Source organism: Delphinapterus leucas, chromosome 1 (genome assembly GCF_059928025.1).
Source record: "Delphinapterus leucas isolate spDelLeu-1000000601 "Yukka" chromosome 1, BTC_Dleu_Yukka2, whole genome shotgun sequence".
NCBI lineage: Eukaryota > Metazoa > Chordata > Mammalia > Artiodactyla > Monodontidae > Delphinapterus > Delphinapterus leucas.
The window spans coordinates 65,378,080-65,404,633 of NC_143129.1; the positions used below are offsets into that span (position 1 = coordinate 65,378,080).

At 35.0% G+C, this 26,554-nt stretch overlaps 1 protein-coding gene across 2 annotated transcripts in view; it reads left to right on the top strand.

The window, feature by feature from the left end:
• KIFAP3 (kinesin associated protein 3) overlaps window positions 1-26,554 on the top strand; it is a 165,294-nt gene that overhangs the window by 32,929 nt on the left and 105,811 nt on the right. For both annotated transcript variants that reach the window (XM_089911285.1, XM_022560136.3), the window contains exons 6-9: window positions 13,338-13,437; window positions 14,697-14,821; window positions 17,003-17,101; window positions 23,643-23,821. In XM_089911285.1, the coding sequence (XP_089767411.1) occupies window positions 13,338-13,437; window positions 14,697-14,821; window positions 17,003-17,101; window positions 23,643-23,821 (503 nt within the window). The remainder of the gene's footprint in view (window positions 1-13,337; window positions 13,438-14,696; window positions 14,822-17,002; window positions 17,102-23,642; window positions 23,822-26,554) is intronic.

Genomic DNA, 26,554 nt, shown 5'->3' on the forward strand with positions numbered 1-26,554 from the left:
TATTCTTTTTAAAGAATTAGAGTATTACAGATAAAACCCCCTTTGACCATTAGTCTATAATCTGTTAGGAGTTTGGAGTGCATTCTTCCAGATCTTTTCCATATATTTATACATATATATATAGGGTTTTTTCCTGTATTAAAGAATAGAGTATTACCTTATATGAATTTTTATGTTAATTATATCACACCTCTTACTTGGCAATTTTTTCTCCATGTAGTAATGGTTCAAGATTATATGCATATAGATACATACAATGTAATTAGTTTTGAACTACTTTTGATTATTGTATTTTATGAAGTTATGCATATTCTTTAGCCATTCCCCTTTTGATGGTCATTTGGTTGTTTCCAAAGTTTTCAGTAGGGAACTTTAGTGAACATCTTTGTTCATATCTTATATACACAGGCAAGGGTTTTTTAAGTGTGTGTACACAGAAACAAAGGTCATACAGAAATGCAGGTCATAATTTCTTAGGGATATTTCTGAATTGTCCTCCAAAGTGGTTGTACCACTGTCTCTCCAGACCAATGAATATGAAGGCTATAAAACTTAAACATTTTTGCCACTGCATTGTTGGTAATAAACAATATCTCTTTGTTGTTTTAAGTTGTATTTGCCTGATTAATGAATTTGATCTTTTTCTTATGTCACTAGACTTCTGAAATTCCTACCCTGTGAAGTTCGAATTTATATATACATGTAAATATATGTATACTTACATATGAGTATACATCCTTTTTCTTTTATATATATGTATTATATATACAGTCATCCCTTGATATCCATGGGGGATTGGTTCTGAGGCCTGCCAAGGATACCAAAATCTGCAGATGCTCAAGTCCCATAGTTAGTCCTCCATATCCTTACATCTGCGGATGCAACCAACCACGATCTTGTACAGTTGACCCTTGAACAACATGAGTTTGAACTGCCTGGGTCCACTTATGCACACATAAGTTTAAACCCATGTTCAAGTATAAATGGGCCTGTGCAGTTCAGACCCATGTTGTTCAAGGGTCAACTATACATCCTTTTTCTTTTATGTACTTAGAAATAGTTTTTTTCAGTCTGTCTTTTTTTTGTGTGTGTGTGACATATCTTTTTCCATTCTTTTACTTTCACCCTATTTGTGTCTTTGAATCTGAAGTGTTTCTGTTGTAGAATGCATACAGTTGGATCATATTTTTTTAATACATTCAAATAATCTACCTTTTGATTGGCGTGTTTATTCTATTTACCATTAACATAATTACTCATAAAGGATTGTCATCTAACACTTTGTGTTTTCTGTATGTCTTTTATCTTTTTTTGTTCTTCTGTTTCTCCATTACTGCCTTCTTTTGTGTGAAATATTGTCTAGTATACCATTTTAATTCTTTCGTTGTTCCTTTACTGTGTTTTCCTGAATTATTTTCTAAGTGGTTACCCTAGGATTACAGATACCATCTTAAATTTTAAAAATCTAGTTTAAGTTAATGCCAACATAATTTTAACAATATACAAAAACTTTCCTTCAGTATACCTCTATTCCCACCCCATACCTTTATACTATTATTTCGTACATATTACATCTGCATACATTATCAGCCTATCAGCAAGTAATATAATTATTGATGTATACATTTTAAAATCAGATAGAAGAAGATAATACAATAAAAATATGTCTATAATGTCTTTTATATTGATATATAGAGTTACCTTTACCGGTGCTCTTTTTTTCTCTGTTTGGATTTAAGTTACTCTCTAGTGTCCTTGCATTTCAGCCTGATGGAATCCCTTTAGTATCTCTCATAGAAAAGGTCTACTAGCAACAAATTCTCTAAGTTTTTGTTTACCTAGGAATAACTTTTCTTCTGTTTAAAGGGTAGTTTTGCTGGATATAGAATTACTGGTTGACAGTCTTTTTCTTTTACAATTTGAATATGTCATCCCACTGGCTTCATGTCTGCATGGTTTCTGATGTGAAACCAACTGTTAACCTTATTGAGGACCATATGTACATGTTGAACTGATTTTCTCTTGCTACTTTCAACATTTGCTTTACCTTTGGCTTTTGCCAGTTTGACTTATGATGTGTTTAGGTGGTCATATCTTTGAGTTTATCTTGCTTGGAATTTGTGGAGCTTCTTGGATATGTCGATTAATGTTTTTAATCAAGTTTAGGAAGTTTGGACCATTATTTTGTTAAATATTTATTTAGCTCCTTCCTCTCTATCCTTTCCCCTTGGGATCCCTGTGTTAGTAAGCTTGTTGATATCATATAGGTCTTTGAAGCTCTATTTGTTTCTTTCTGTTCCTCAGACTGGATAATCTTAATTAACCTGCCTTTACATTTGTTGATTTTTTTCTAATTCACATCTGCTGTTAGGACCATCTAGGATTTTGCTGTTAGGATTTTTTCATTTCAGAAATCATACTTGGAACTTCAGAATTTCTGTTTGGTTCATTTTGTATAATTTGTATCTCCTTATTGATATTCTTTGTTTGGTGAGACATAATTCTCATACCTTCTCATATTTTCCTTTAATTCTTTAGACATCATTTCCTTTAGTTCTTTAAATATATTTACAGTAACTTCACATAATTTAAAATCTTTGTCTCATAAGTTCAAAATGTGAGCTTCCTCATGGACGGTTTCTATTGAATGCTGTGTTTTCTGAGTATGGGATATACTGTCCTGTTTCTTTGCATGTGTTGTATTTTTTGTTGTTGTTGAAATAATATTGGGGCAACTCTGGAAATCAGATTTCCACTCCTTTCTGGACTTGTTATATTTGCTGTTTATTTGTTTAATGAGTTTCCTGGATTAATTAATTACTGTAAAGTCTGTATTCTTTGTCTCTGCAGTCACTGAAGCCTCTGCTCAGTTAGTTTAGTGGTAACTAATGATTAGATAGAGATTTCTTTAAATGCCTGGCACAGAGTTTCCCAGCCTTTGCTGAGGGGCTGTGGGTGTGTACATGTGGGTGGGAGGATGTCTTCAGTGCTCAAGGAAGTAGTTTACAAGCCTTAGCCTTCAATTGCTGCTTGAACATTGCCTCAAGGTTGGCCAGAGACGAGAGATTAGGCTCTTTTAGGTCTTTCCCTGGTATGTGCACATTCCTACATGTGTGCCAGGCCTTCTGGAGTCCCAGGAATGTGTTGGAGTCTTTCAAAGACCCAATAAATATCTCATTTCCCAGTTTTTCCTTTTAAAGTGTTTTGGTCAGCCTCTTGTTACCTCAAGTTGGCTAGGCTGCTGCTGCACATAGCTGCAGTGTTGCTGCTGGTAGTTTTCAGCAAATGCCCTGGGTCTAAGGCTGTTTGTAAGAGCAATCTCTGAGTCAGGTCAAATAAAGCCAAACCATGGGAGTGGAGCTTTTCAGCAAGTATCCTGATGGATAAGATATTGACAGTTCACTGGAGTGGGAATTTGGGGGAGCACCACACTGTTCTCCTTCCTCCAGCTGTTGCTGGGCTACTGTTTTTCACAGATATCATGGTTGTGATACTGTTGGTTTTCAAAGTTTCCACAAACTTGCACAGAGGGGATGGATTAGGGCAAGTTGAAATGCCACAGAGCTCACTGTTCTTACCAAGTCAGCCATATTTCTTAAATAAACACTTCTTGAGTTTTTGCAAAACTAATTTCCAGAGTTCTAAAAGAGTCTATTTTGAAAAAATTTACCAGTATTATATTTGCTTATGGAAGAGTGGATTTTTGCAAGTCCTTACTCTGCTCTTCCTAAAGTCCTTGGCCCTGGAATTCATTTTTGTTGAAAGTGACAGGTAGAAATGTAATTTTATTTTTTTCCACATTGTATAGCCAGTTATGCCAACTTAGTTATTTTTTTGTTAACATCTTTATTGGAGTATAATTGCTTTACAATGGTGTGTTAGTTTCTGCTTTATAACAAAGTGAATCAGCTATACATATACGTACATCCCCATATCTCCTCCCTCTTGCGTCTCCCTCCCACTCTCCCTATGCCACCTCTCTAGGTGGTCACAAAGCACTGAGCTGATCTCCCTGTGCTATGTGGCTGCTTCCCACTAGCTATCTATTTTACAGCTGGTAGTGTATATATGTCCATGCCACTCTCTCACTTGGTCCCACCTTACCCTTCCCCCTCCCCATGTCCTCAAGTCCATTCTCTATGTCTGCACCTTTATTCCTGTCCTGCCCCTAGGTTCTTCAGAACCACTTTTTTTCTTTTTTTTTTAGATTCCATATATGTTAGCATACAGTATTTCTTTTTCTGATTTACTTCACTCTGTATGACAGACTCTAGGTCCATCCACCTCATTACAAATAACTCAATTTCGTTTTTTTTTATAGCTGAGTAATATTCCATTGTATATATGTGCCACATCTTCTTTATCCATTCATCTGTCGATGAACACTTAGGTTGCTTCCATGTCCTGGCTATTGTAAATAGAGCTGAAATGAACATTGTGGTACATGACACTTTTTGAATTATGGTTTTCTCAGGGTGTATGCCCAGTAGTGGGATTGCTGGGTCATATGGTAGTTCTATTTGTAGCTTTCTAAGGAACCTTCATACTGTTCTCCATAGTGGCTATATCAATTTACATTCCCACCAAAAGTGCAAGAGGGTTCCCTTTTTTCCACACCCTCTCCAGCATGTATTGTTTGTAGATTTTTTGATGATGGCCATTCTGACTTGTGTGAGGTGATACCTCATTGTAGTTTTGATTTGCATTTCTCTAATGATTAGTGATGTTGAGCATTCTTTCATGTGTTTGTTGGCAATCTGTATATCTTCTTTGGAGAAATGTCTGTTTAGGTCTTCTGCCCATTTTTGGATTGGGTTGTTTGTTGTTTTTGATATTAAGCTGCTTGTAAATTTCAGAGATTAATCCTTTGTCAGTTGCTTCATTTGCAAATATTTTCTCCCATTCTGAGGGTTGCCTTTTCGTCTTGTTTATGATTTCCTTTGCTGTGCAAAAGCTTTGAAGTTTCATTAGGTCCCATTTGTTTATTTTTGTTTTTATTTCCATTTCTCTCAGAGATGGGTCAAAAAGGATCGTGCTGTGATTTATGTCATAGAGTGTTCTGCCTATGTTTTCCTTTACGACTTTTATGGTGTCTGGCCTTGCATTTAGGTCTTTAATCCATTTTGAGTTTATTTTTGTGTATGGTGTTAGGGAATGTTCTAATTTCATTTACATGTAGCTGTCCAGTTTTCCCAGCATCACTTATCAAAGAGGCTATCTTTTCTCCATTGTATATTCTTGCCTCCTTTATCAAAAATAAGCTGACCATATGTGCGTGGGTTTATTTCTGGGCTTTCTATCCTGTTCCGTTGATCTTTATTTCTGTTTTTATGCCAGTACCATACTCTCTTGATTACTGTAGCTTCGTAGTATAGTTTGAAGTCCAGGAGCCTGATTCCTCCAGCTCCATTTTTCTTTCTCAAGATTGCTTTGGCTATTCGGGGTCTGTTGTGTTTCCATACAAATTGTGAAATTTTTTGTAAATGCCATTGGTAGTTTGATAGGGATTGCCTTGAATCTGTAGATTGCTTTGGGTAGTATAGTCATTTTCACAATGTTGACTCTTCCAACCCAAGAACAGGGTATATGTCTCCATCTGTTTGTATCATCTTTAATTTCTTTCATCAGTGTCTTATAGTTTTCTGCATACAGGCCTTTTGTCTCCTTAGCTAGGTTTATTTCTAGGTATTTTATTCTTTTTGTTGCAATGGTAAATGGGAGTGTTTCCTTCATTTCTCTTTCAGATTTTTCATTCTTAGAGTATAGGAATGCAAGACATTTCTGTGTACTATTTTTGTATCCTGCTACTTTACCAGATTCATTGATTAGCTCTAGTAGTTGTCTGATAGCATCTTTAGGATTCTCTATGTATAGTATCATGTCATCTGCAAACAGTGACAGCTTTACTTCTTCTTTTCCAATTTGGATTCCTTTTATTTCTTTTTCTTCTCTGATTCCTCTGGCTAAAACTTCTAAAACTATGTTGAATAATAGTGGTGAGAGTGGCCAACCTTGTCTTGTTCCTGATCTTAGAGCAAATGGTTTCAGTTTTTCACCATTGAGAACGATGTTGGCTGTGGGTTTGTCATATATGGCCTTTACTATGCTGAGGTAAGTTCCCTCTATGCCTACTTTCTCTAGGGTTTTTTATCATAAATGGGTGTTGAATTTTGTCGAAAGATTTTCTGCATCTATTGAGAGGACCATATGGTTTTTCTCCTTCAATTTGTTAATATGGTGTATCACATTGATTGATTTGCATATATTAAAGAATCCTTGCATCCCTGGGATAAACCCCAGTTGGTCATGGTATATGATCCTTTTAATGTGCTGTTGGATTCTGTCCGCTAGTATTTTGTGGAGGATTTTTGCATCTATTTTCATCAGTGATATTGGCCTGTAGTTTTCTTTCTTTGTGATATCTTTATCTGGTTTTGGTATCCAGGTGATGGTGGCATTGTAGAATGAGTTTGGGAGTGTTCCTCCCTCTGCTATATTTTGGAAGAGTTTGAGAAGGATAGGTGTTAGCTCTTGTCTAAATGTTTGATAGAATTCACCTGTGAAGCCCTCTGGTCCTGGGCTTTTGTTTGCTGGAAGAGTTTTAATCACAGTCTCAATTTCAGTGCTTGTGATTGGTCTGTTTATATTTTCTATTTCTTCCTGGTTCAGTCTTGGAAGGTTGTGCTTTTCTAAGAATTTGTCCGTTTCTTCCAGGTTGTCCATTTTATTGGCATAGAGTTGCTTGAAGTAATCTCTCATGATCCTTTGTATTTCTGCAGTGTCAGTTGTTACTTCTCCTTTTTCATTTATAATTCTATTGATTTGAGTCTTCTCCCTTTTTTTCTTGATGAGTCTGGCTATTGGTTTATCAATTTTGTTTATCTTCTCAAAGAAATAGCTTTTATTTTTATTGATCTTTGCTATTGTTTCCTTCATTCTTTTTCCTTTAGTTCTGATCTGCTCTTTATGATTTCTTTCCTTCTGCTAACTTTGGGTTTTTTTCTTGTTCTTCTTCTTTCTCTAATTGCTTTAGGTATAAGCGTAGGTTGTTTATTTGAGGTGTTTCTTGTTTCTTGAGGTAGGATTGTATTGCTATAAATTTCCCTCTTAGAACTGCTTTTGCTTCATCCCTTAGGTTTTGGGCCATTGTGTTTTCATTGTCATTTGTTTCTAGGTATTTTTGATTTCCTCTTTGATTTCTTCATTGATCTCTTGGTCATTAAGTAGTGTATTGTTTAGCCTCCATGTGTTTGTATTTTTTACAGATTTTTTCCTGTAATTGATATCTACTCTTATAGTGTTGTGGTTGGAAAAGATACTTGATATGATTTCAGTTTTCTTAAGTTTACCAAGTCTTGATTTGTGACCCAAGATATGATCTATCCTGGAGAATGTTCTGTGTGTGCACTTGAGGAGAAAGTGTATTCTGTTGTTTTGGTTGGAATGTCCTATAAATATCAATTAAGTCCATCTTGTTTAATGTATCATTTAAAGCTTGTGTTTCCTTATATATTATTTTCATTTTGGATGATCTGTCCATTGGTGAAAGTGGGGTGTAAAGTCCCCTAGTATTATTGTGTTACTGTCGATTTCCCCTTTTATGGCTGTTAACATTTGCCTTATGTATTGAGGTGCTCCTATGTTGGGTGCATAAATATTTAACATTGTTATATCTTCTTCTTGGATTGATCCCTTGATCATTATGTAGTGTCCTTCTTTGTCTCTTGTAATAGTCTTTATTTTAAAGTCTATTTTGTCTGATATGAGAATTGCTGCTCCAGCTTTCTTTCGGTTTCCATTTGCATGGAATATCTTTTTACATCCCCTCACTTTCAGTCTGTATGTGTCCCTTGGTCTGATGTGGGTCTCTTGTAGACAGCATATATACAGGTCTTGTTTTTGTATCCATTCAGCCAGTCTATGTCTTTTGGCTGGAGCATTTAATCCATTTACATTTAAGGTAGTTATTGATATGTATGTTCCTATTAACATTTTCTTAATTGTTTTGGGTTTGTTTTTGTAGGCCTTTTCCTTCTCTTGTGTTTCCTGCTTAGAGAAGTTCCTTTAGCATTTGTGGTAAAGCTGGTTTGGTGGTGCTGAATTCTCTTAGCTTTTGCTTGTCTGTAAAGTTTTTAATTTCTCTGTTGAATCTGAATGAGACCCTTGCTGGGTGGAGTAATCTTGGGTGTAGGTTTTTCCCTTTCATCACTTTAAATATGTCCTGCCAGTCCCTTCTGGCTTGCAGAGTTTCTGCTGAAAGATCAGCTGTTAACGTTATGGGGATTCCCTTGTATGTTATTTGTTGTTTTTCCCTTGCTGCTTTTAATATTTTTTCTTTGTATTTCATTTTTGGTAGTTTGATTAATATGTGTCCTGGCGTGTTTCTCCTTGGATTTATCCTGTATGGGACTCTCTGTGCTTCCTGGACTTGATTAACTAATTCCTTTCCCATATTAGGGAAGTTTTCAACTCTAATTTATTCACATATTTTCTCAGAACCTTTCTTTTTCTCTTCTTCTTCTCGGACCCCTATAATTCGAATGTTGGTGCATTTAATGTTGTCCCAGAGGTCTCTGAGACTGTCCTCAATTATTTTCATTCTTTTTTTTATTCTCCTCTGCAATAGTTATTTCTACTATCTTATCTTCCAGGTCACTTATCCATTCTTCTACCTCAGTTATTCTGGTACTGATTCCTTCTAGAGAATTTTTAATTTCCTGTATTGTGTTGTTCATCACTGTTTGTTTGCTCTTTTGTTCTTCTAGGTCCTTGTTAAACATTTCTTGTATTTTCTCCATTCTATTTCCAAGATTTTAGATCATCTTTACTATCATTATTCTGAATTCTTTTTCAGGTAGACTGCCTATTTCCTCTTCATTTGTTTGGCCTGGTGGGTTTTTATCTTGCTCCTTCATCTGCTGTGTGGTTCTCTGTCTTCTCATTTTGCTTAACTTACTGTGTTTGGGGTCTCCTTTTCGCAGGTTGCAGGTTTGTAGTTCCTGTTGTTTTTGGTGTCCACCCCGAGTAGCTAAGGTTGGCTTAGTGGGTTGTGTAGGCTTCCTGGTGGAGGGGATTAGTGCCTGTGTTCTGGTGGATGAGACTGGATCTTGTCTTTCTGGTGGGCAGGACCGTGTCTGGTGGTGTGTTTTGGGGTGTCTGTGACCTTATTATGATTTTAGGCAGCCTCACCGCTAATGGGTGGGGTTGTGTTCCTGTCTTTCTAGTTGTTTGGCATAGGGTGTCCATCACTGTTGCTTGCTGGTCATTGAGTGGAGCTGGGTCTTAGCGTTGAGATGGAGATCTCTGGGAGAGCTTTTGCCATTTGATATTACGTGGAGTTCTCTGGTGGTCCAGTGTCCTGAACACAGCTCTCCCACCTCAGTGTCACAGGCCTGACACCTGGCTGGAGCACTGAGACCCTGTCAGCCACACGGCCCTTTTCAGAAGAAAAGGGACAAGAAAGAAAGAAAGAAAGACAAAAATAAAATAACGTTATTAAAATAAAAAAGAATTATTAAAAATAGAAGAATTAAAAAGTAATAAAAAGAAAAACAAAAGGAAGGAAAGAAAGAAGAGAGTAGCCAAACCAGAAAACAAATCCACCAATGATAACAAGCACTAAAAACTATACTAAAAAATAAACCAAAATGGACCGACAGAACCATAGGGCAAATGGTAAAAGCAAAGCTCTACAGACAAAATCATACAAAGAAGCATACATGTACACACTCACAAAAAGAGAAAGAGGAAAAATATATATATATCGTTGCTCCCAAAGTCCACCGCCTCAATTTTGGGATGATTCGTTGTTACTCAGGTACTCCACAGATGCACAGTACATCAAGTTGATTGTGGAGATTTAATCTGCTGCTCCTGAGGTTGCTGGGAGAGATTTCCCGTTCTTTCTGTTCACACAGCTCCTGGGGTTCAGCTTTGGATTTGCGTGTAGGTCTCCTGAGGGCATCTGTTCTTCGCTCAGACAGGACAGGGTTAAAGTAGCAGCTGATTAGGGGGCTCTGGCTCACTCAGGCTGGGGGGGGGGGGAGGGAGGGGTACAGAATACGGGTTGAGCCTGTGGGCTGCACAGGCTGGCGTGACGTTGCACCAGCCTGTCACGTTGCACCAGCCTGAGGCATTCTCCTGGGGAAGTTGTCCCTGGATCATGGGACCCTGGCAGTGGAGGGCTGCACAGGCTCCCTGGAGGGGAGGTGTGGCGAGTGACCTGTGCTTGCACACGGGCTTCTTGGTGGCTGTAGCAGCAGCCTTAGCGTTTTATGCCTGTCTCTGGTGTCTGTGCTGATAGCCGTGGCTCGCGCCACCGTCTCTGGAGACAGCTTAGGCAGTGCTCTGTACCCCCTCTCCTCGCACACCCCGAAACAGTGGTCTCCTGCCACTTAGGCAGGTCCAGACTTTTTCCTGGACTCCCTCCCGGCTAGCTGTGGCGCACTAGCCCCCTTCAGGTTGTGTTCATGCAGCCAACCCCTGGGATCCGACCGAAGCCCGAGCCTCAGCGCCCCCCCGCCCCAGCGGGTGAGCAGACAAGCCTCTTGGGCTGGTGAGTGCTGGTTGGCACCGATCCTCTGTGCGGGAATCTCTCCGCTTTGCCCTCTGCACCCCTGTTGCTGTGCTCTCCTCCATGGGTCTGAAGCTTCCCCCCCGCCACCCCCCATCTCCACCAGTGAAGGGGCTTCCTAGTGTGTGGAAACATTTCCTCCTTCACAGCTCCCTCCCAGAGGTGCAGGTCCTGTCCCTATTCTTTTGTCTCTGTTTTTTCTTTTGCCCTACCCAGGCACGTGGGGAGTTTCTTGCCTTTTGGGAGGTCTGAGGTCTTCTCCCAGCGTTCAGTTGGTGTTCTGTAGGAGTTGTTCCACATGTAGATGTATTTCTGATGTATTTGTGGGGAGGAAAGTGATCTCCTCGTCTTACTCTTCTGCCATCTTGAAGGTCTCTCCCCAGCTTAGTTATTGAATACTCCTCCTTTTCCCAGAGATTTGAAATGGCTTTTCTACTATATGCTGGCCAGTTTTTTATTCAATAGATACTTCTTGAAAGCTTATTCTGTGCCAGATACTGTTCTGATATATTCATAGATATGTTTTGATGCTCTCTTTTCTTTTCCATTGATCTGTTTGATAATTTCCATACTAATATCATACTGTTGTTGTTATGTTTTGTTTTGTACTTTGACTAGAGTTTTAGAGTATGTAGGAGAAATGTTCCAATTTGTTGTTTTCTTTTTTTTAATGTGGTGTTGCTGGTCTTTGTATGTTTTCTTATATATTGTTTTAAGATCACTTTATTATATTCTCTGAGAAAATCTTAACAGAATTTTAATTATGATTGCACTCAAATTATAAATTAATTTTGGGTTATATTTTGATCTGTTGTAAACTTTGTAATTTTCTTTTGGTTTATTTCTTCATAACCTGCTGTGTATAATTCCTATAGCTGTATTTTTATTGAGACATTTTTCTGTTCTTTAGTAAAGAAGAAAAATGCTGAATTTGTGACATTATAGTACATCATTTTCCAAAGTATATTCTAAGAAATGCTGTATCCTCTGGATTATAAGGATGAATGCCTTTGGAAATACTGGATTAAGCAAAGCTAAACCAGATTCTTTATTAAGTAGGACTTTTTTAGAGCTTTTGCATATTATCTATTGATTTGACTTCAGAATAATTGTGTTCAAAACCTATATTATACCAGTGCTCTGTATTATGAATATGAATAATACTGTGAAATGCTATTATAGGGTGTTTTTAAGTTTGTATAAAAAATTCCTCACTAAGTGGATTAGTAATATAGTGAATTCTTGTTGTTTCATAATCTGAATGGCCAGAAAGCTCAAATAAATGAAATACTTTCATTACCATAATAAATACTTATAATGCAGTCCACGAAGTACAATAGATCCTCAGTGCCTATTATAGGAAGTTGAATTATGATCACTATATAATACACAGATATTTTAATTTTTAATGATTTCAAGATTTAGTCAGCCATGTAACAGTACTAATTTGACACTAGTCTCATTACTTTATGTTTACTTAATGTATAGTAATTCTCATTAATCAATTCATTACCTTTTTCAGGAAGAAGGTGTAACAGGGATGTTTATCAATCTACCCTAAAGCTAATTTCATTAAAAATTTTTTGCTCTATTTATGTCCGTTGGCATCAATTTAACATGACATTAAAACATTAGACTTATTTTTCTGTGTATAAGCTTTATTTGATTATTAATTTGCTTTAGTGAAGTCAGTGTTAGCCTGCTTTAAACTGCTCATTTTTTTAGACTTAATCTAGTTTTTCACTTATTCATGAACACATTAAATCAGATGTTAAAAAAAAAAACTGGCACTGCAGTAGCAAGTGGAAATGAAAATTAAGAAATAAATGTTTTTTTATTATTTTATTGTCACCCATAGTATACTTACTATGTTACTTTATTTAAATCATATTTTATTTTTCTATTTACAGTTAGACTTAAAGCTGCATGTTGTGAGTTTTAGTATTTCAGTTTTAAAAATAGCTTTCTGTGTTGGAAAGAGGCATCCTACTTTTTGTCCCAGTTCTATCTTAGCTTTGTTATTTATTTATTTATTTATTTATTTATTTTTAACATCTTTATTGGAGTATAATTGCTTTACAATGGTGTGTTAGTTTCTGCTTTATAACAAAGTGAATCAGTTATACATATACATATGTTCCCATATCTCTTCCCTCTTGTGTCTGCCTCCCTCCCACCCTACCCATCCCACCCCTCCAGGCGGCCACAAAGCAGCAAGCTGATCTCCCTGTGCTATGCGGCTGCTTCCCACTAGCTATCTACCTTACGTTTGGTAGTGTATATATGTCCATGCCTCTCTCTCGCTTTGTCACAGCTTACTCTTCCCCCTCCCCATATCCTCAAGTCCATTCTCTGGTAGGTCTGTGTCTTTATTCCTGTCTTACCCCTAGGTTCTTCATGACATTTTTTTTCCTTAAATTCCATATATATGTGTTAGCATATGGTATTTGTCTTTCTCTTTCTGACTTACTTCACTCTGTATGACAGACTCTAGGTCTATCCACCTCATTACAAGTAGCCCAGTTTCGTTTCTTTTTCTGGCTGAGTAATATTCCATTGTATATATGTGCCACATCTTCTTTATCCATTCATCCGATGATGGACACTTAGGTTGTTTCCATCTCTGGGCTATTGTAAATAGAGCTGCACTGAACATTTTGGTACATGACTCTGTTATTTATTGATAGTAGACATTTAAAACCAATTACCCTTTATATCAGAGGCAAGGTGAGTGATCATTTTTGTACATCCCCTTTTTCTTTAGAAACTGCCCTTGGTGCATTAGCAAGAGTCCTCAGAGAAGACTGGAAGCAAAGTGTTGAGTTAGCTACAAACATAATATACATCTTTTTTTGCTTTTCCAGGTAAGTGTAAAAATTAGGAAATAAAAGTACTGATCTATATCTGTTTCTCTCTGTCTGTGTCATTGGTTTAGATAGTAGATCACTAGTTTTCTCAGTCTTCTTATGTATCTAACTATGCTCTGCCTCTAAACTTCTATTTCCGATTCTCTGTCCTCTTTGTTGTTCTGTCTTTCTTTTAGTCTACACTAACCAATGCATATACATGTACAGTAGGATGATATAATGGTTTAGAGTTTAAGAGTTATGGGCTCTGGAAATAGACTCTCTGGCTTTGAATCCAAGTCCTGCTGTGTATTAGCCATGTGATCTTGGTTACATTACTTAACCTTTCTGTGCTCAGTTTCCTCATCTGTAATTGGATAGTAATAGGAGCATCCTCTTCAGGAAGATATAAGAAAAAAGCCTGACCCAGAGTAAGTGCCAGTAAATGTTACTGTTTTATATACAGTTGATCCTTTTTTCCACTAAGTATGTACTACCATACTACACGGTCCCCCAGTTGAAACTGTGGATGCAGAACTGCAGATATGGAGGACCCACTATAAGTTATACTTACATTTTTGGTGATACAGAGGGTTGGCATCCCTATCCCTTGCATTGTTCAAGGGTTAACTCTGTGTGTGTGTGTGTGTGTGTGTGTGTATACACAATATATGTTTGCAAACACATACCTGTTATGTATTCATGTATTTTATTTATACACATATATTCTTTAGAAGGATACTTATTGAGACATTGTGAAAAGTTTCTCACTTCTCAGAAATTCTAGGGAATTTCTTGCCTCTGTTCTAAAAATGTGCCAGCATTAGCAAATAAATATTTACTGAATAAATACTTGGACGAATAAATTGTCTAGGAAACATATATAAAACCTGATGGCTAATACTTCACTAGTTTATTTCCTGGTATCAGTTTTTTCAATAATAGTACTGTTATATTATTAGTTTTGTTAGGTGGTAGTCTGAAATTTTATTTTGAGGGTATCTGAATAGTTAAAATGGTAGTTAATTACAAAAATGTGTTTTGTGTAATTTCTAACTTAAAAATAATTATGTTTCAGGTAAGTTTTGTGTGTTAAAATATATTTAAAGTAATCTCACAATTTCAAGTCTTCCTAGTATACTGTGGGCATATTCATTTATTGAAATATGTATATCAAGTCTATTTTACATTGTTTGTACCTGTGTTTATCCAAAACAGATTTCCTGAAGTCACAAAATGTATTCCTTTAAATACATACTAAAAACTCTTCTTTAAAGCTTTTCTCAGTTTCATGGACTTATCACTCACTATAAAATTGGAGCTCTGTGTATGAATATCATTGATCATGAATTAAAAAGACATGAGCTTTGGCAAGAAGAACTTTCTAAGAAGAAGAAAACTGATATCCTTTGAAGCGGCATTTCACCCCACTGTTGCCTATTGCTGTGAGCTTTGGATGGAGAGGATTTTGTTTCGTTTGTCATTCACATTACTTGAAAAAATGCAAGAGTGTGCGCTGAAGGTTAAGATGAAGATTGAAATTATCAGAATGAATATAGTTTTACATATACTTTTTAATCTTTTTACAGCTTTGATTAGGTGATAAGCTAGAGGGAATAGATAATAGTGGTCCTGGATAACTGAATTGGTGAGTCTCTAAGTGACTGTGCTATTTTGTCCCTCAAGATCCTTTAGTTAGCTGAAGTCTGGCTCACCACTGTTTCTTACATGGTTTTCTCTGTGTAATAAGGTGACTTTGATTGGAATGAGTGTGAATTTGGTGAAGAACACAGTTTTAAATTCTATTTTTCTAATTATTAAAAAAGTATTTTTGGACTTACATACAAATTCGAGATGCCTGCAGAAGCATAGAACCTGTGAAAGGAACCTTAAAAAGAATCAATTTTAACCTTTCAATACAAGAATCTTTTCTGCAACTTCCCTTACAAATCGATTATTTAGTCTCTTCTTTTATCATGTCACTGCTTATTGATTTAGCTCATTCTGTGTTTTGACATTCTATTTATTATAATGTTTTTTTGCTTAGTGTACTAAAGTCTACTTCCCAATAACTTCTATCCCTTGATTCTAATCTTGCATACTGAAGCAATATAGAATAAGGATATTTTCTTCAATATCACATTTCTTATATATGAAGATATTTATCATATTTCTTCTACAACTTTAATTCTAATTGAAGGTCCTGGCTTATTCATATCTGTCTAATATGACATGTTTTGCAGATGGCAAGTCATACTGGTAACTTTCTTTTGAACCCAATATTTATTGATCTCTTTTAAAAAGTAAAAATATTATTTCTGTTGTGCCCAATATCTCATGTTTTCTACCTCCCCTTCGTGGAATACCCAAGGCACTATAAAAGCACACCCTCACACACACACACAGATTTGACTTTTCTTAATTAGGATCTTTATAGGTTCAGACATTTTCTGTGTGTGCTGTAAGCTTCCAACATCTAGATTGGTGTTGACTTAAACCACGTGGACAACTCAATAATCCTGGAGACTTCAGGTCATTTCTTGAGTCCCAAGTTTCCTGAATATATCTAAAATTCATTGAAACTAAGGCGGGAGCGGGATACAGAGAGAACCACTAATGGGACTTTTAGCAATCATTAATTTATACTTTGTGATTGCTTGGTGACAAGAACTGATCTTTTAGGACATATCATATTCCTATAAATATTAGACATCATTGAATGTAAGATACACCATTATTTATGAACCACTACAAAAGGAGAAAGATGCTTCCAATTAAAACTATGACATATCATGGATTTTAAGATATATTCAAATTCTGGAGATGTTAAGATGTGCAAAAAATGTGTCTCAGAATCAATGGATTACAATAATTGAAGGAATATAAAAATGACCTATCAGAATTTTGGCCATTTCTCCTAAAATATTACTATTTTATTAAGTCTTAAGTTTCCTTGTGTTGTGATGCAAGTAGCATTCAACAAGGGGGATGTTTTTGAGTGCTTGGGAATCCTGAAGTCATACTGAAGTAATTGGTTATTTCTGCAGGTGTCCAAGGGACTATTTGGGGCTATAAGATATAATTTTTAAATTTTGTTTTTCTCTAACTTTGGGATATTTCTCTTTTTGTATGTAGTCTGAAGAGGGTGCTAAAAAGCTTTAGTTATAATCAACGTCCTTTCAATATAGTAGACATCTGTCCAAAGTGGAATTCACTATTCTTATTAACTAAATCATTCTTTAAGGCTGTAACCTTTTTGATTCATGGACCTATTTTTTAATCTGGTGAAAGTTAGAGACTTGTGCACATACATAAAATATTTACATACAATTTCTGAGGATTCAAGTACTTGGTGAAGCCTAAACATGTGTTCACCCAAGGTCTGCAAGCACATCCTCGAGCACTTGGTTAAGAAGATCTGTTATAACGCAATTGTGCAGGGAATACTATTTTAATTAAACTATTGGTTACAGAAAATAACTGGATAAAATTGCACATAAAATTTATTAGCACTGTTCTTCATAGTATTTTTCATTAGGTTTTCTTTGCTTCAATGAATATGGATGATCCTTAACTTGTTTACTTGATGAAGACCCTGAAAACCAAACCTTGAGAAAAGATTATGAAAAAACCTTTAAAAAATACCAGGGGCTTGTGGTAAAACAGGAACAGCTCTTACGAGGTATGAATACCTAAGCAATGAGAATGCAACAAAGTTCTTACTATACATTCAGCTTGTTCTATTTTTGTCAGATAAATAAAGCAAATACCAGACTAATTGAAAGTTCTGTGAATTTTAATGTACTACAGAATCTTCTGTCTTTAACATTGATAATGATGTTTTAAATTTCACTCTACTGTCTTTCTACCAAAAAGCCCCATTCAGCTCTTAAATGTATAAATTACATTCTTGAATTTGTATTAATCAGAAAGGATTTTTAAATCCAATGTATGACCTTTTCAATAATAAGAATCTTGTCTCTCAAACCCTGCTATATGTATCTTATATGGTGACAATTTTGTTGCTTTCCTAGGAAATTGATGAAAAACTTTTCAAAATATTTCTCTTTAATAAAAAATAGTCTCCTCTTTCTGGGGTTTGTTGAGAGATTTAACAGTTAAATAGTATGGTTTCTCAGTCATTGATAAGATGCAAAATCTTATGTCGTTAGTAAGAATGATGTGGGACTTTTAAGGGTGTATTCAATTCCTGCTTTGTAGCTGACTATTGATTTTTTCCCCCAGCTTTATTGAGATATAATTGATATATAGCACTGTGTAAGTTTAAGGTATACAGTGTAATGGTTTGATACAAGTATATGTTCCAGAATGTTTACCACAATAAGATTACTTAACAAATCCTTCTCCTCACATAATTACCATTTTGTTGTTGTTGTTGTTATGGTGAGAACACTTAAGATCTGTCATAGCACCATTCAAGTATACAGTACGGTATTTTTACCTGTAGTCACCACGCTGTATATTAGATCCTGGAAATTACTCATCTTATAACTGAAAGTTTGTACTCTTTGACCACTGTCTCCCCATTTCCCCCACAACCCAGTGTCTGGTAGCCATCAATCTACTCCTTGTTTCTGTGAGCTCAGCGTTTTTAGATTCCACATATAAGCATATAAGTGAGAACATATAGCATTTGTCTTCCTCCGTCTGACTTATTTCATTTAGCATAATGCCCTCAAGATCCATCTTTATTGTGGCAAATGTCAGAATATCGTCCTTTTTAATAAACAAGTAATATTCTATTTTATATTATATATAATGTATAAGTAATATATGTTATATATTTTATATAATATTTTATATAAAATATATATCACATCTACTTTATCCATTCATCTATGTATAGACACTTAGGTTGCTTCCACATCTTAACTATTATGAATAATGCTGGAGTGAACATGGGAGTGCAGATATCTCTTTGAGATCGTGGTTTTATTTCCTTTGTATATATACCCAGAAGTAGGATTCCTGGGTCATATGGTAGTTCTGTTTTTAACTTTTTGAGGAACCACCATACTGTTTTCCAGAGTGGCTGCACCAGTTTATATTCCTGTCAACAGTACACCAAGGGTTGCCTTTTCTCCACATTTTGCCAGCATTTATCTCTTGTCTTTTTTTTTTTTTAACGAAGATGTTGGGGGTAGGAGTTTATTAATTTATTTATTTTTGCTGTGCTGGGTTTTCATTTCTGTGTGAGGGCTTTCTCTAGTTGTGGCAAGCGGGGGCCACTCTTCATCGCGGTGCACGGGCCTCTCACTATCGCAGCCTTTCTTGTTGCGGAGCACAGGCTCCAGACACGCAGGCTCAGTAGTTGTGGCTCACGGGCCTAGTTGCTCCGCGGCATGTGGGATCCTCCCAGACCAGGGCTCGAACCCGTGTTCCCTGCATTAGCAGGCAGATTCTCAACCACTGTGCCACCAGGGAAGCCCTATCTCTTGTCTTTTTGATAATAGCCATTCTGACAGGTGTGAGGTGGTATCTCAGTAGTATTGATTTGCATTTGATGATTAGTGATGTTGAGCATTTTCATGTGTCTGTTGGCCATCTGTACATCTTCTTTGGAAAAATTTCTATTCAGATCCTCTGCCCAGTTTTTAATTGAGTTGTTTGATTTTTCGATGTTGAGTTGTGTGAGTTCTTTGTGTATTTTGGATATTAACCCCTTATTGGACATATTATATGCAAATATCTTCTCTCATTCTGTAGGCTGCTTTTTCATTTTGTTGATAGCTAGCTTCCTTTGCTGTGTAAAAGCTTTTTAGTTTGATGTAGTCCAATTTGTTTGATTTACTTTTGTTTCCCTTGCCTGAGGAGACATATCCAAAGAATTATTGCTAAGCTTGATGTCAGAGAGCATACTGCCTATGTTTTCTTCTAGGAGTTTTATGGCTTCAGGTCTTACATTTAAGGCTTTAATCCATTTTCAGTTTATTTTTGTATATGATGTGAAAAAGTAGTCCAGTTTCATTCTTTTGCATGTAGCTGTCTAATTTTCCCAACACTATTTATTGAAGAAGCTGTCTTTTAGCCATTGTATATTCTTGCCCCCATTGTTGTAGATTGACCATGTAAATGTGAGTTTATTCCTGCACTCTCTATTCTGTTCCATTGATCTATGTGTCTGTTTTTGTGCCATACCATACTATTTTGATTACTGTGGCTTTGTAGTATAGTTTGAAATCAGAGAGCATGGTATCTCCAGCTCTGTTCTTTGTAAAGAACAAAGCTGGAGATATTGTTTTGGCTATTTGGGGTCTTTGTGTTTCCACGTACATATATATTTAAAATTGTTGTATTTTCTTGTTGGAGTGATCCCTTTATCATTATGTAATGTCCTTCTTTTTCTCTAGTTACAGTCTTTGGTTTAAAGTCTATTTGTCTGATACAAGTATTGCTATCCCATTTTTCTTTTTGTTTCCATTTGCATGGAATACCTTTTAACATCCTCTCATTTTCAGTCGGTTTGTGGCTTTAGATCTGAAGTGATTCTCTTATCGGCACCATATGCATGGGTCTTGTTTTTGTATCCAGTCAGCCACTCTATGCCTTGATTGGAGCTTTTAGTCCATTTACACTTAAAGTATATTGATAGGTATGTACTTTTTGCCATTTTGTTCATTGTTTTGGTTTTTTTTTTTTTAACAGTCCTTTCATGGTCCCTTCTTTTGCTCTCTTCCCTTGTGATTTGATGTCTACCTTTAGTGTTACGTTTGGATTCCTTTGTCTTTTTTCTATGTGTATCTATTATAGATTTTCGGTTTGTGGTTACCATGAGGTTTTTATATATATATATATATATATATATATATATATATATCTGTTATAAACCCTATGATACATTATTATTTTTGTATAGACAGTCAATTTTACTTTAAAGATATTTAAATATTAAGAAAATAACCTTATATATTTGCTTATATAGTTACTATTTCCACTGATTCTACTATTTTTTGTTAGATTATGTTTCTGTCATCAGTTTCTTTCTGTCTGAAAGATTTCCTTGTATATTTCTCACAGGATAGATTTACTAATGAATTATTTTATCTTTTTACATCTGAAATTCTTTTTTGAAATATTTTTACTGGTTTATAATTCTAGGTTGACAACTTATTTCTATTTGCTAAACATACTATTACACTGTTGACATGCTTGCATTGTTTCTGATGAGAAGTCTGCTGTCATCCTTATCTTTTCTTCATCTATATATGAGGTTTTTTCCCTCTGGCTGCTTTAAAATGGTCTCGTCATCATTTGTTTTTACCAGTTTGATTATATTGTGCTTTGGTTTAGCTTTCTTCTTGTTTCTTTTTCTTGGATTTCACTGACCTTGGATTTCACTGACCTTGGATTTCACTGACCTTATTTTTATCAAATTTGGAAAGTTATCAATTATTATTTCTTCAGGGACTCCAATTACAGGTATATTAGGTCACTTGACGTTTTTTCCATAGTTTACTGATACTCTTTACATTTTTGCTGTTTTTTTTTCCTTTGTGTGTTTAATTTTGGATAGTTTCTAGTTATGTCTTCAATTTCACTAATCTTTTCTTCTCCAGTCTCTAAACTGCCGTTAATTCCATTTAGTATACAATCTCAGGCATTGTAGTTTTCATTGCTAGATGTTTGATTTAATCTTTTGTATATCCTCCATGTCTCTACTAAACTTTTAGAAAATTTAGAATACAGTTATATAACTATTTTGATGTTCATGTTCAATCATTCTAACTGTGGTGTCAGTTCTAGAACAGGTTCAGTTAGCTGATTTTTCTTTTCCTTACAGGTTGTGTTTTCCTGCTTTTTCTGAATGGCTAATAATCTTTGATTGGAAGCAGGACAATGTGAAATTTTCATTGTTAGGTGATGGATATTATTTTATTCCTATAAATATTCTATTCCTGAGCTTTATTGTGAGACACAATTAAATTACTTGGAAGCAGTTTGATCCTTTTGGATCATTCTCATAAGATTTGTGAGTATGGACATGAGCAGCATTTAGTCTAAAACTAATTATTCCATACTACTGAGCCAAGGCCCATGTGAGAACTCTACCCAGTGGCCCATTAATTATGAAGTTTCCAGTATAGCTGGTAGAAAGAGGCATTATTTCCAGCTCTGTGTGCATGTCATGTATTTTTTCTTCTAATTCTTTCATTTTTTTCTGCCCCCAGCCTCAGATTTGTAACACATGTGACTAGTCAGTACTCTGCTCAATATGTAAAGTAGACCTCTGCAGAACTCTGGAACTCTTCTGTTTTTGAAGCTCTGTCCTCTCTGGTATTCTTTTCTGTGAACTCTAGCCACCTTGGCTTCCCTGGTCCCTTGGTTCCATCTCTTCATTCAAGAATTCTTTGGAGTTCTTCTGGGATTTTTCCTTATCTGTTTCATGACCTGGAATCTCTCAAGACAGTATTCTGGGGCAATCATGGGCCAGGTCATTTGTTTCTTATCTCTCAGGGATAACTATCTGTCATCATCTGGTGCTCAGTGTCCTGAAAACCCTTATTTTAGTCTTTTTGTTGTTGTTGTTGTTGTTGTTATTGTTTCTGGTGAGGGTTTCCAATCTGGTCCCTGCTCCTCTTATGTATTAATTTCCCAGAGTTGCCAAAACAAAGTACTGCAAACTGGGTGATTTAAAACAATAGAAATTTCACAGTTCTGGAGGCTAGAAAGCCAAAATCAAGATTTCAGCAGGGCCATGCTGCCCCTGAAGACTCTAGAGAAGAATCTTTCCTTGGCTCTTCCTAGCATTTGGTGGCTTCTGGAGTCCTTGGTGTTTCTTGGCTGTGGCTGCATCTATTCATTCTCTGCCCACATCTTCACATGGCCTTCTTCCCACGGTATCTCTCAGTTATGTCCTCTCTTCTTATGAGGACCCCAGTCATTGGTTTCAAGGAAGGACTACCTTAATCTGTTATGACCTCATCCTAACTAGTTACACCTGCAAAGACCCTGTTTCCAAATTACTTCGAATTCCCAGGTTCTGGGTGGATGGAAATTTGAGGAGAACACTATTCAACCCACTACATCTATCTTGGTTGCAAGAAGAAGTCTACTATATGCTTTTCCAACACAACTTTAAAACCTTTTATTAGTGCCTTGCATGGAAAGTCAGCATGGTGCAGTAGTGTAAATGTGTGAGCTTTGGTTTCTGGTGGGTTTTCTTGCTGTGTGGCTAGGGCAAGGTATTTAACTTCTCTGAATCTGGGGTTCCCCATCTGTAAAAATTTTTATAGTATTTCTTGCCTCGTAAAATTGTCTTAAAATGGGTTACTGTTTATATATCAACTAGTACAGTGCCTGACATATAGTAGGTACTTAATTAGTGAGAATTGCTTTTCCATTTCAAATATTTGTTAAATAAAAGTTTATATGTATGCATATGTATTTTTCATAAAGGTTTAGAGATGGTTTATAAGAGTACATAAATGAAATACTAAAAAAAAGAGCAAAATCAAGACAATAGGAGAGCAAAAAGACTATGTTGGCCATAATATTGTATATAATTCTGACAGAAAACTTTCAGGTTTAACTCTGAAGCTTTTTGTCAGTCAAGGCCAAGTGGAAAACATTATCTGTTACATAATCTCATTGTCAAAAGGGAACAATTAAATGAGTTTCTTATGAGAATGTAAGCATTTTTATTACCGGTATCTAAAAGAAATTTTACTTAGAACTAGTAGACAGTGGCCTCAACTTTGGTTAGTGTAACAGTTATTTTACTGAATTTCATATGGCCATTTTCTGTAGACTATCAAAAACTCATTTTGAATATGAAAAATAGGTTTTAGTATCCTTAAATTCAGCTCTAGCTGTACTCTACATTTTTTAGCACAGCAGCCCCTAATTGTTGAAATTTTACCTTGTTTTCTACATGCTTGCCTGTTTTATTATTTGCTAACATATACGTTTAATTGACATTTGATTACAATTAAGCTCTTAGCTCCAAGAACATAGGAATCATTGACTTATTTTGGTTATTGCCTCTTTCTCAGCATCATAAGAATATTATTTTATATATAAGGTTTGTTTCATATAGCATATATATCAATAATAATAGTTTTCTAATGAATAAATTAGCTAGTTAAAATTTTCAAGATAATATACTATCTTCTACATCTGTTACTTTAATGGGTAGAAATGATTTATTAAATTGTTGATTCAATATGCCAGTTATTTAACTCTCATTTATTTTACTTTCCTAGTTGCTCTTTATTTGCTTCTGAATCTTGCGGAGGATACACGTACAGAGCTGAAGATGAGGAACAAGAACATAGTTCACATGCTGGTGAAGGCTCTTGATCGGGACAATTTTGAGCTGCTTATTCTAGTTGTGTCATTTTTGAAGAAACTCAGCATTTTTATGGAGAATAAAAATGATATGGTAACTTACATTGAAACAGCCCATGTTCACCATTTTTGAGTTAGAATATTTTGGTAAAAAGTAAACACATTATTCCCTTACTGAGATAATTCTTAATGAAAATTTTACAATGGCAGTAACTCACTTAAGTGGCTTCATTAAGAAATATATTTCATATTAGTTAATTATCCAGATAATTAAAGTTTTCTGGATAAAAATATTTTCCTAATATATTGTACAGAATGAATCTTTCCATATTAAACATAATATATAGAAAGTAATTTTAACTTTAGATTGTGTTTCAGAGTCATCTGGCCTTATTATTTTCCCCTAAGGTACTTTTCTCCTGCATTTCTGGTATTAGTGTGTGGAATTACAGTTTAGCCCAATCTGTTTCTCATTTATTATTCCAATTGGTAGCTGCAACCTGTTGATTCTGCTTAAGTATCTCTTGAAGCTATCTGTTCTTTCTGTTCCCAGTGCCATTGTGTTAGTTCATGCCCCCTTTATTTATACACTCTTCATTTCTTGTTTGAATCATTACAGTAGGTTCCTATTTGCCATCTTACATTGTGTTGATGCAGTTGTCTTTGAGAAGTAGTACAAATTGATCATATATTATTTCTCCAGCTGAAAAATGTGTATAATATAGAAATATAGAGAGATGGAATAAAAAATATCTGCTTTTTTCCATGTCATTAAAAAGTCTTTGTAAGCACAGTGTTATATTAAATAGATCATACATTAACCATACCTTGCCTTCAGATACTTAAGTTGTTCATAATTTTAGCTATTATAAATAAGACTTCAATGGACACATTTGTACATGCATCTTTGTCTGTATTTCTGTTTATTTTCTTAGGATAGATTTCTCAAAATGGAATTATTGGATCATTGGCTTTAACTCCATTGGAAACTATTTTAGAACTGCATGTTAATACAAGTCATTATGTGACTGTGTATTATTGGTATAAGTGGATTCTCCTTCAGATAGTCTAAATATATAGTAGTTCTACCTGTTCTTTTTCCTTCTTTTAAAATCTAATGAGCTAGGAAGTAGCTTATGCTTATTGAACAATATGGCATGCTCTTTGAAAACCTGAGACTGATTAATTAGATTTAATAAGTGCCTTGAATTCTGATACTTGGAATACATGAAATTTTATTTTATCCACAGATATTTAGTATGTGTCATTTTCATCATTAGTTTTGATGATTATTGATGATCACTGTGTCTGATACTCTTTTAAGATTGAATTTACTTAATCAAAAACATGTTTTTGTTTTTATCAATCTTATATTCAAGAATAATACGACATGGTGATTATATATACTCCTGAGTATAGTTAGAGTGTGGCTAAGTAGTCGCTTCTCCTTGCTGTAAGTTGAAATATATTCTTCCATTTTTGTGTTTAGAATAAGTTCACCTTTATTAGGTTTGCAAAATTCAAATTGATTTGCCATAAGCATGTGTCTACTGTGCATTGCTTAGATTTGTATTTAGATAATACTCTTCTTATGTGTTTATTCTGTCAAAACTGATCTCAGGTACATAATTAAAAATTATTTTCTGGTAAAATCATAGATTCAGAAAATAGAATATAAATTGTCTCATCAAACCTCAGTTTTTATTGGGGAGGAAAAACAGGTTCAGAAAAGGTAATTCATCCAAGGTCATAAGAATAATTTGATTGGCAGGGTTTTTAGGGTAGATGTTATGAATTTCATCTTTTGTGGAAAAGAATTCATTTTATTTAAGGGTGTTGTATAGAATTAGGATTTTTAGAGCTCAGCTGGACCTTATCTCTATGTTTACATTTTGTAGATTAACTCCTAATTTTACAGATGAAGTAACAGAGGATTAGAGAGGTTAAGTAATTTGCTCAAGGAAATATCTCCAGGATTCGGCTTCCTACTCCTTTTCTCTGCCTCCAAGGAAAAATTTATTTTTGTTTTTATTTTATATTGTTTATTTAAAAAAAGATTTTTAGCAAGACTAAATATAAGCAATTTTTAAATGTTGGCTTTCAGAAACACTGAAAAATAATTACTTAAAGGCTGAAATAAATTTGCTTGTCAGTTTGATAAACTGTCACTTTGTAGAGAACTTTTAATAAAAGTACTAATTAACTATAAATTCCATTTTAGAGACATAAAATTAAGAGGGTTTTGCATGTTGAGACAATGACTAAATTTAGCTTTGGGGATTGGGCTTTTGTCAGCCAGAAACATGATTAGAAGGCTGTGTCTAGTGTTTAACTATCTGATTGGGCTACATGTTTTACATTCCATTCTCTGCAATGGAAATACAAATTAAAAAAAAAAAACTCTCCAAGTTACTTTATTAAGTTTGCCATAACCACCAGTGTGTACTGTTGCTGTTTTGAAAGAAAAATATTACTTAATATAATTAGTAACAGATGAAGCCTGTGGCATTTTTATTTAAGAGGGATGGAGGGGAGGGATGACTGATCCGTTTGTGAGGTTGTATTATTTATTTAAATAAAGTGTTCATTTTACTGTTATAGTTCATAATGAACTAATACTGACCTTGCTTTTTAGAGTTATATATTTTAAAGGAAGTTTACTTTGCATAAAAAATCAATTAATTATTTAAATTGAGTTTTCATATTTTTTATGTAAATACAATATGATTAAAAGGGAATAAGTCATATTAGAATATGAATTTAAGAACAACAGAGAGGATATATATTCCTTGGGTTGCTTATTTTCTTATTAAGTTTTGAGACTTGT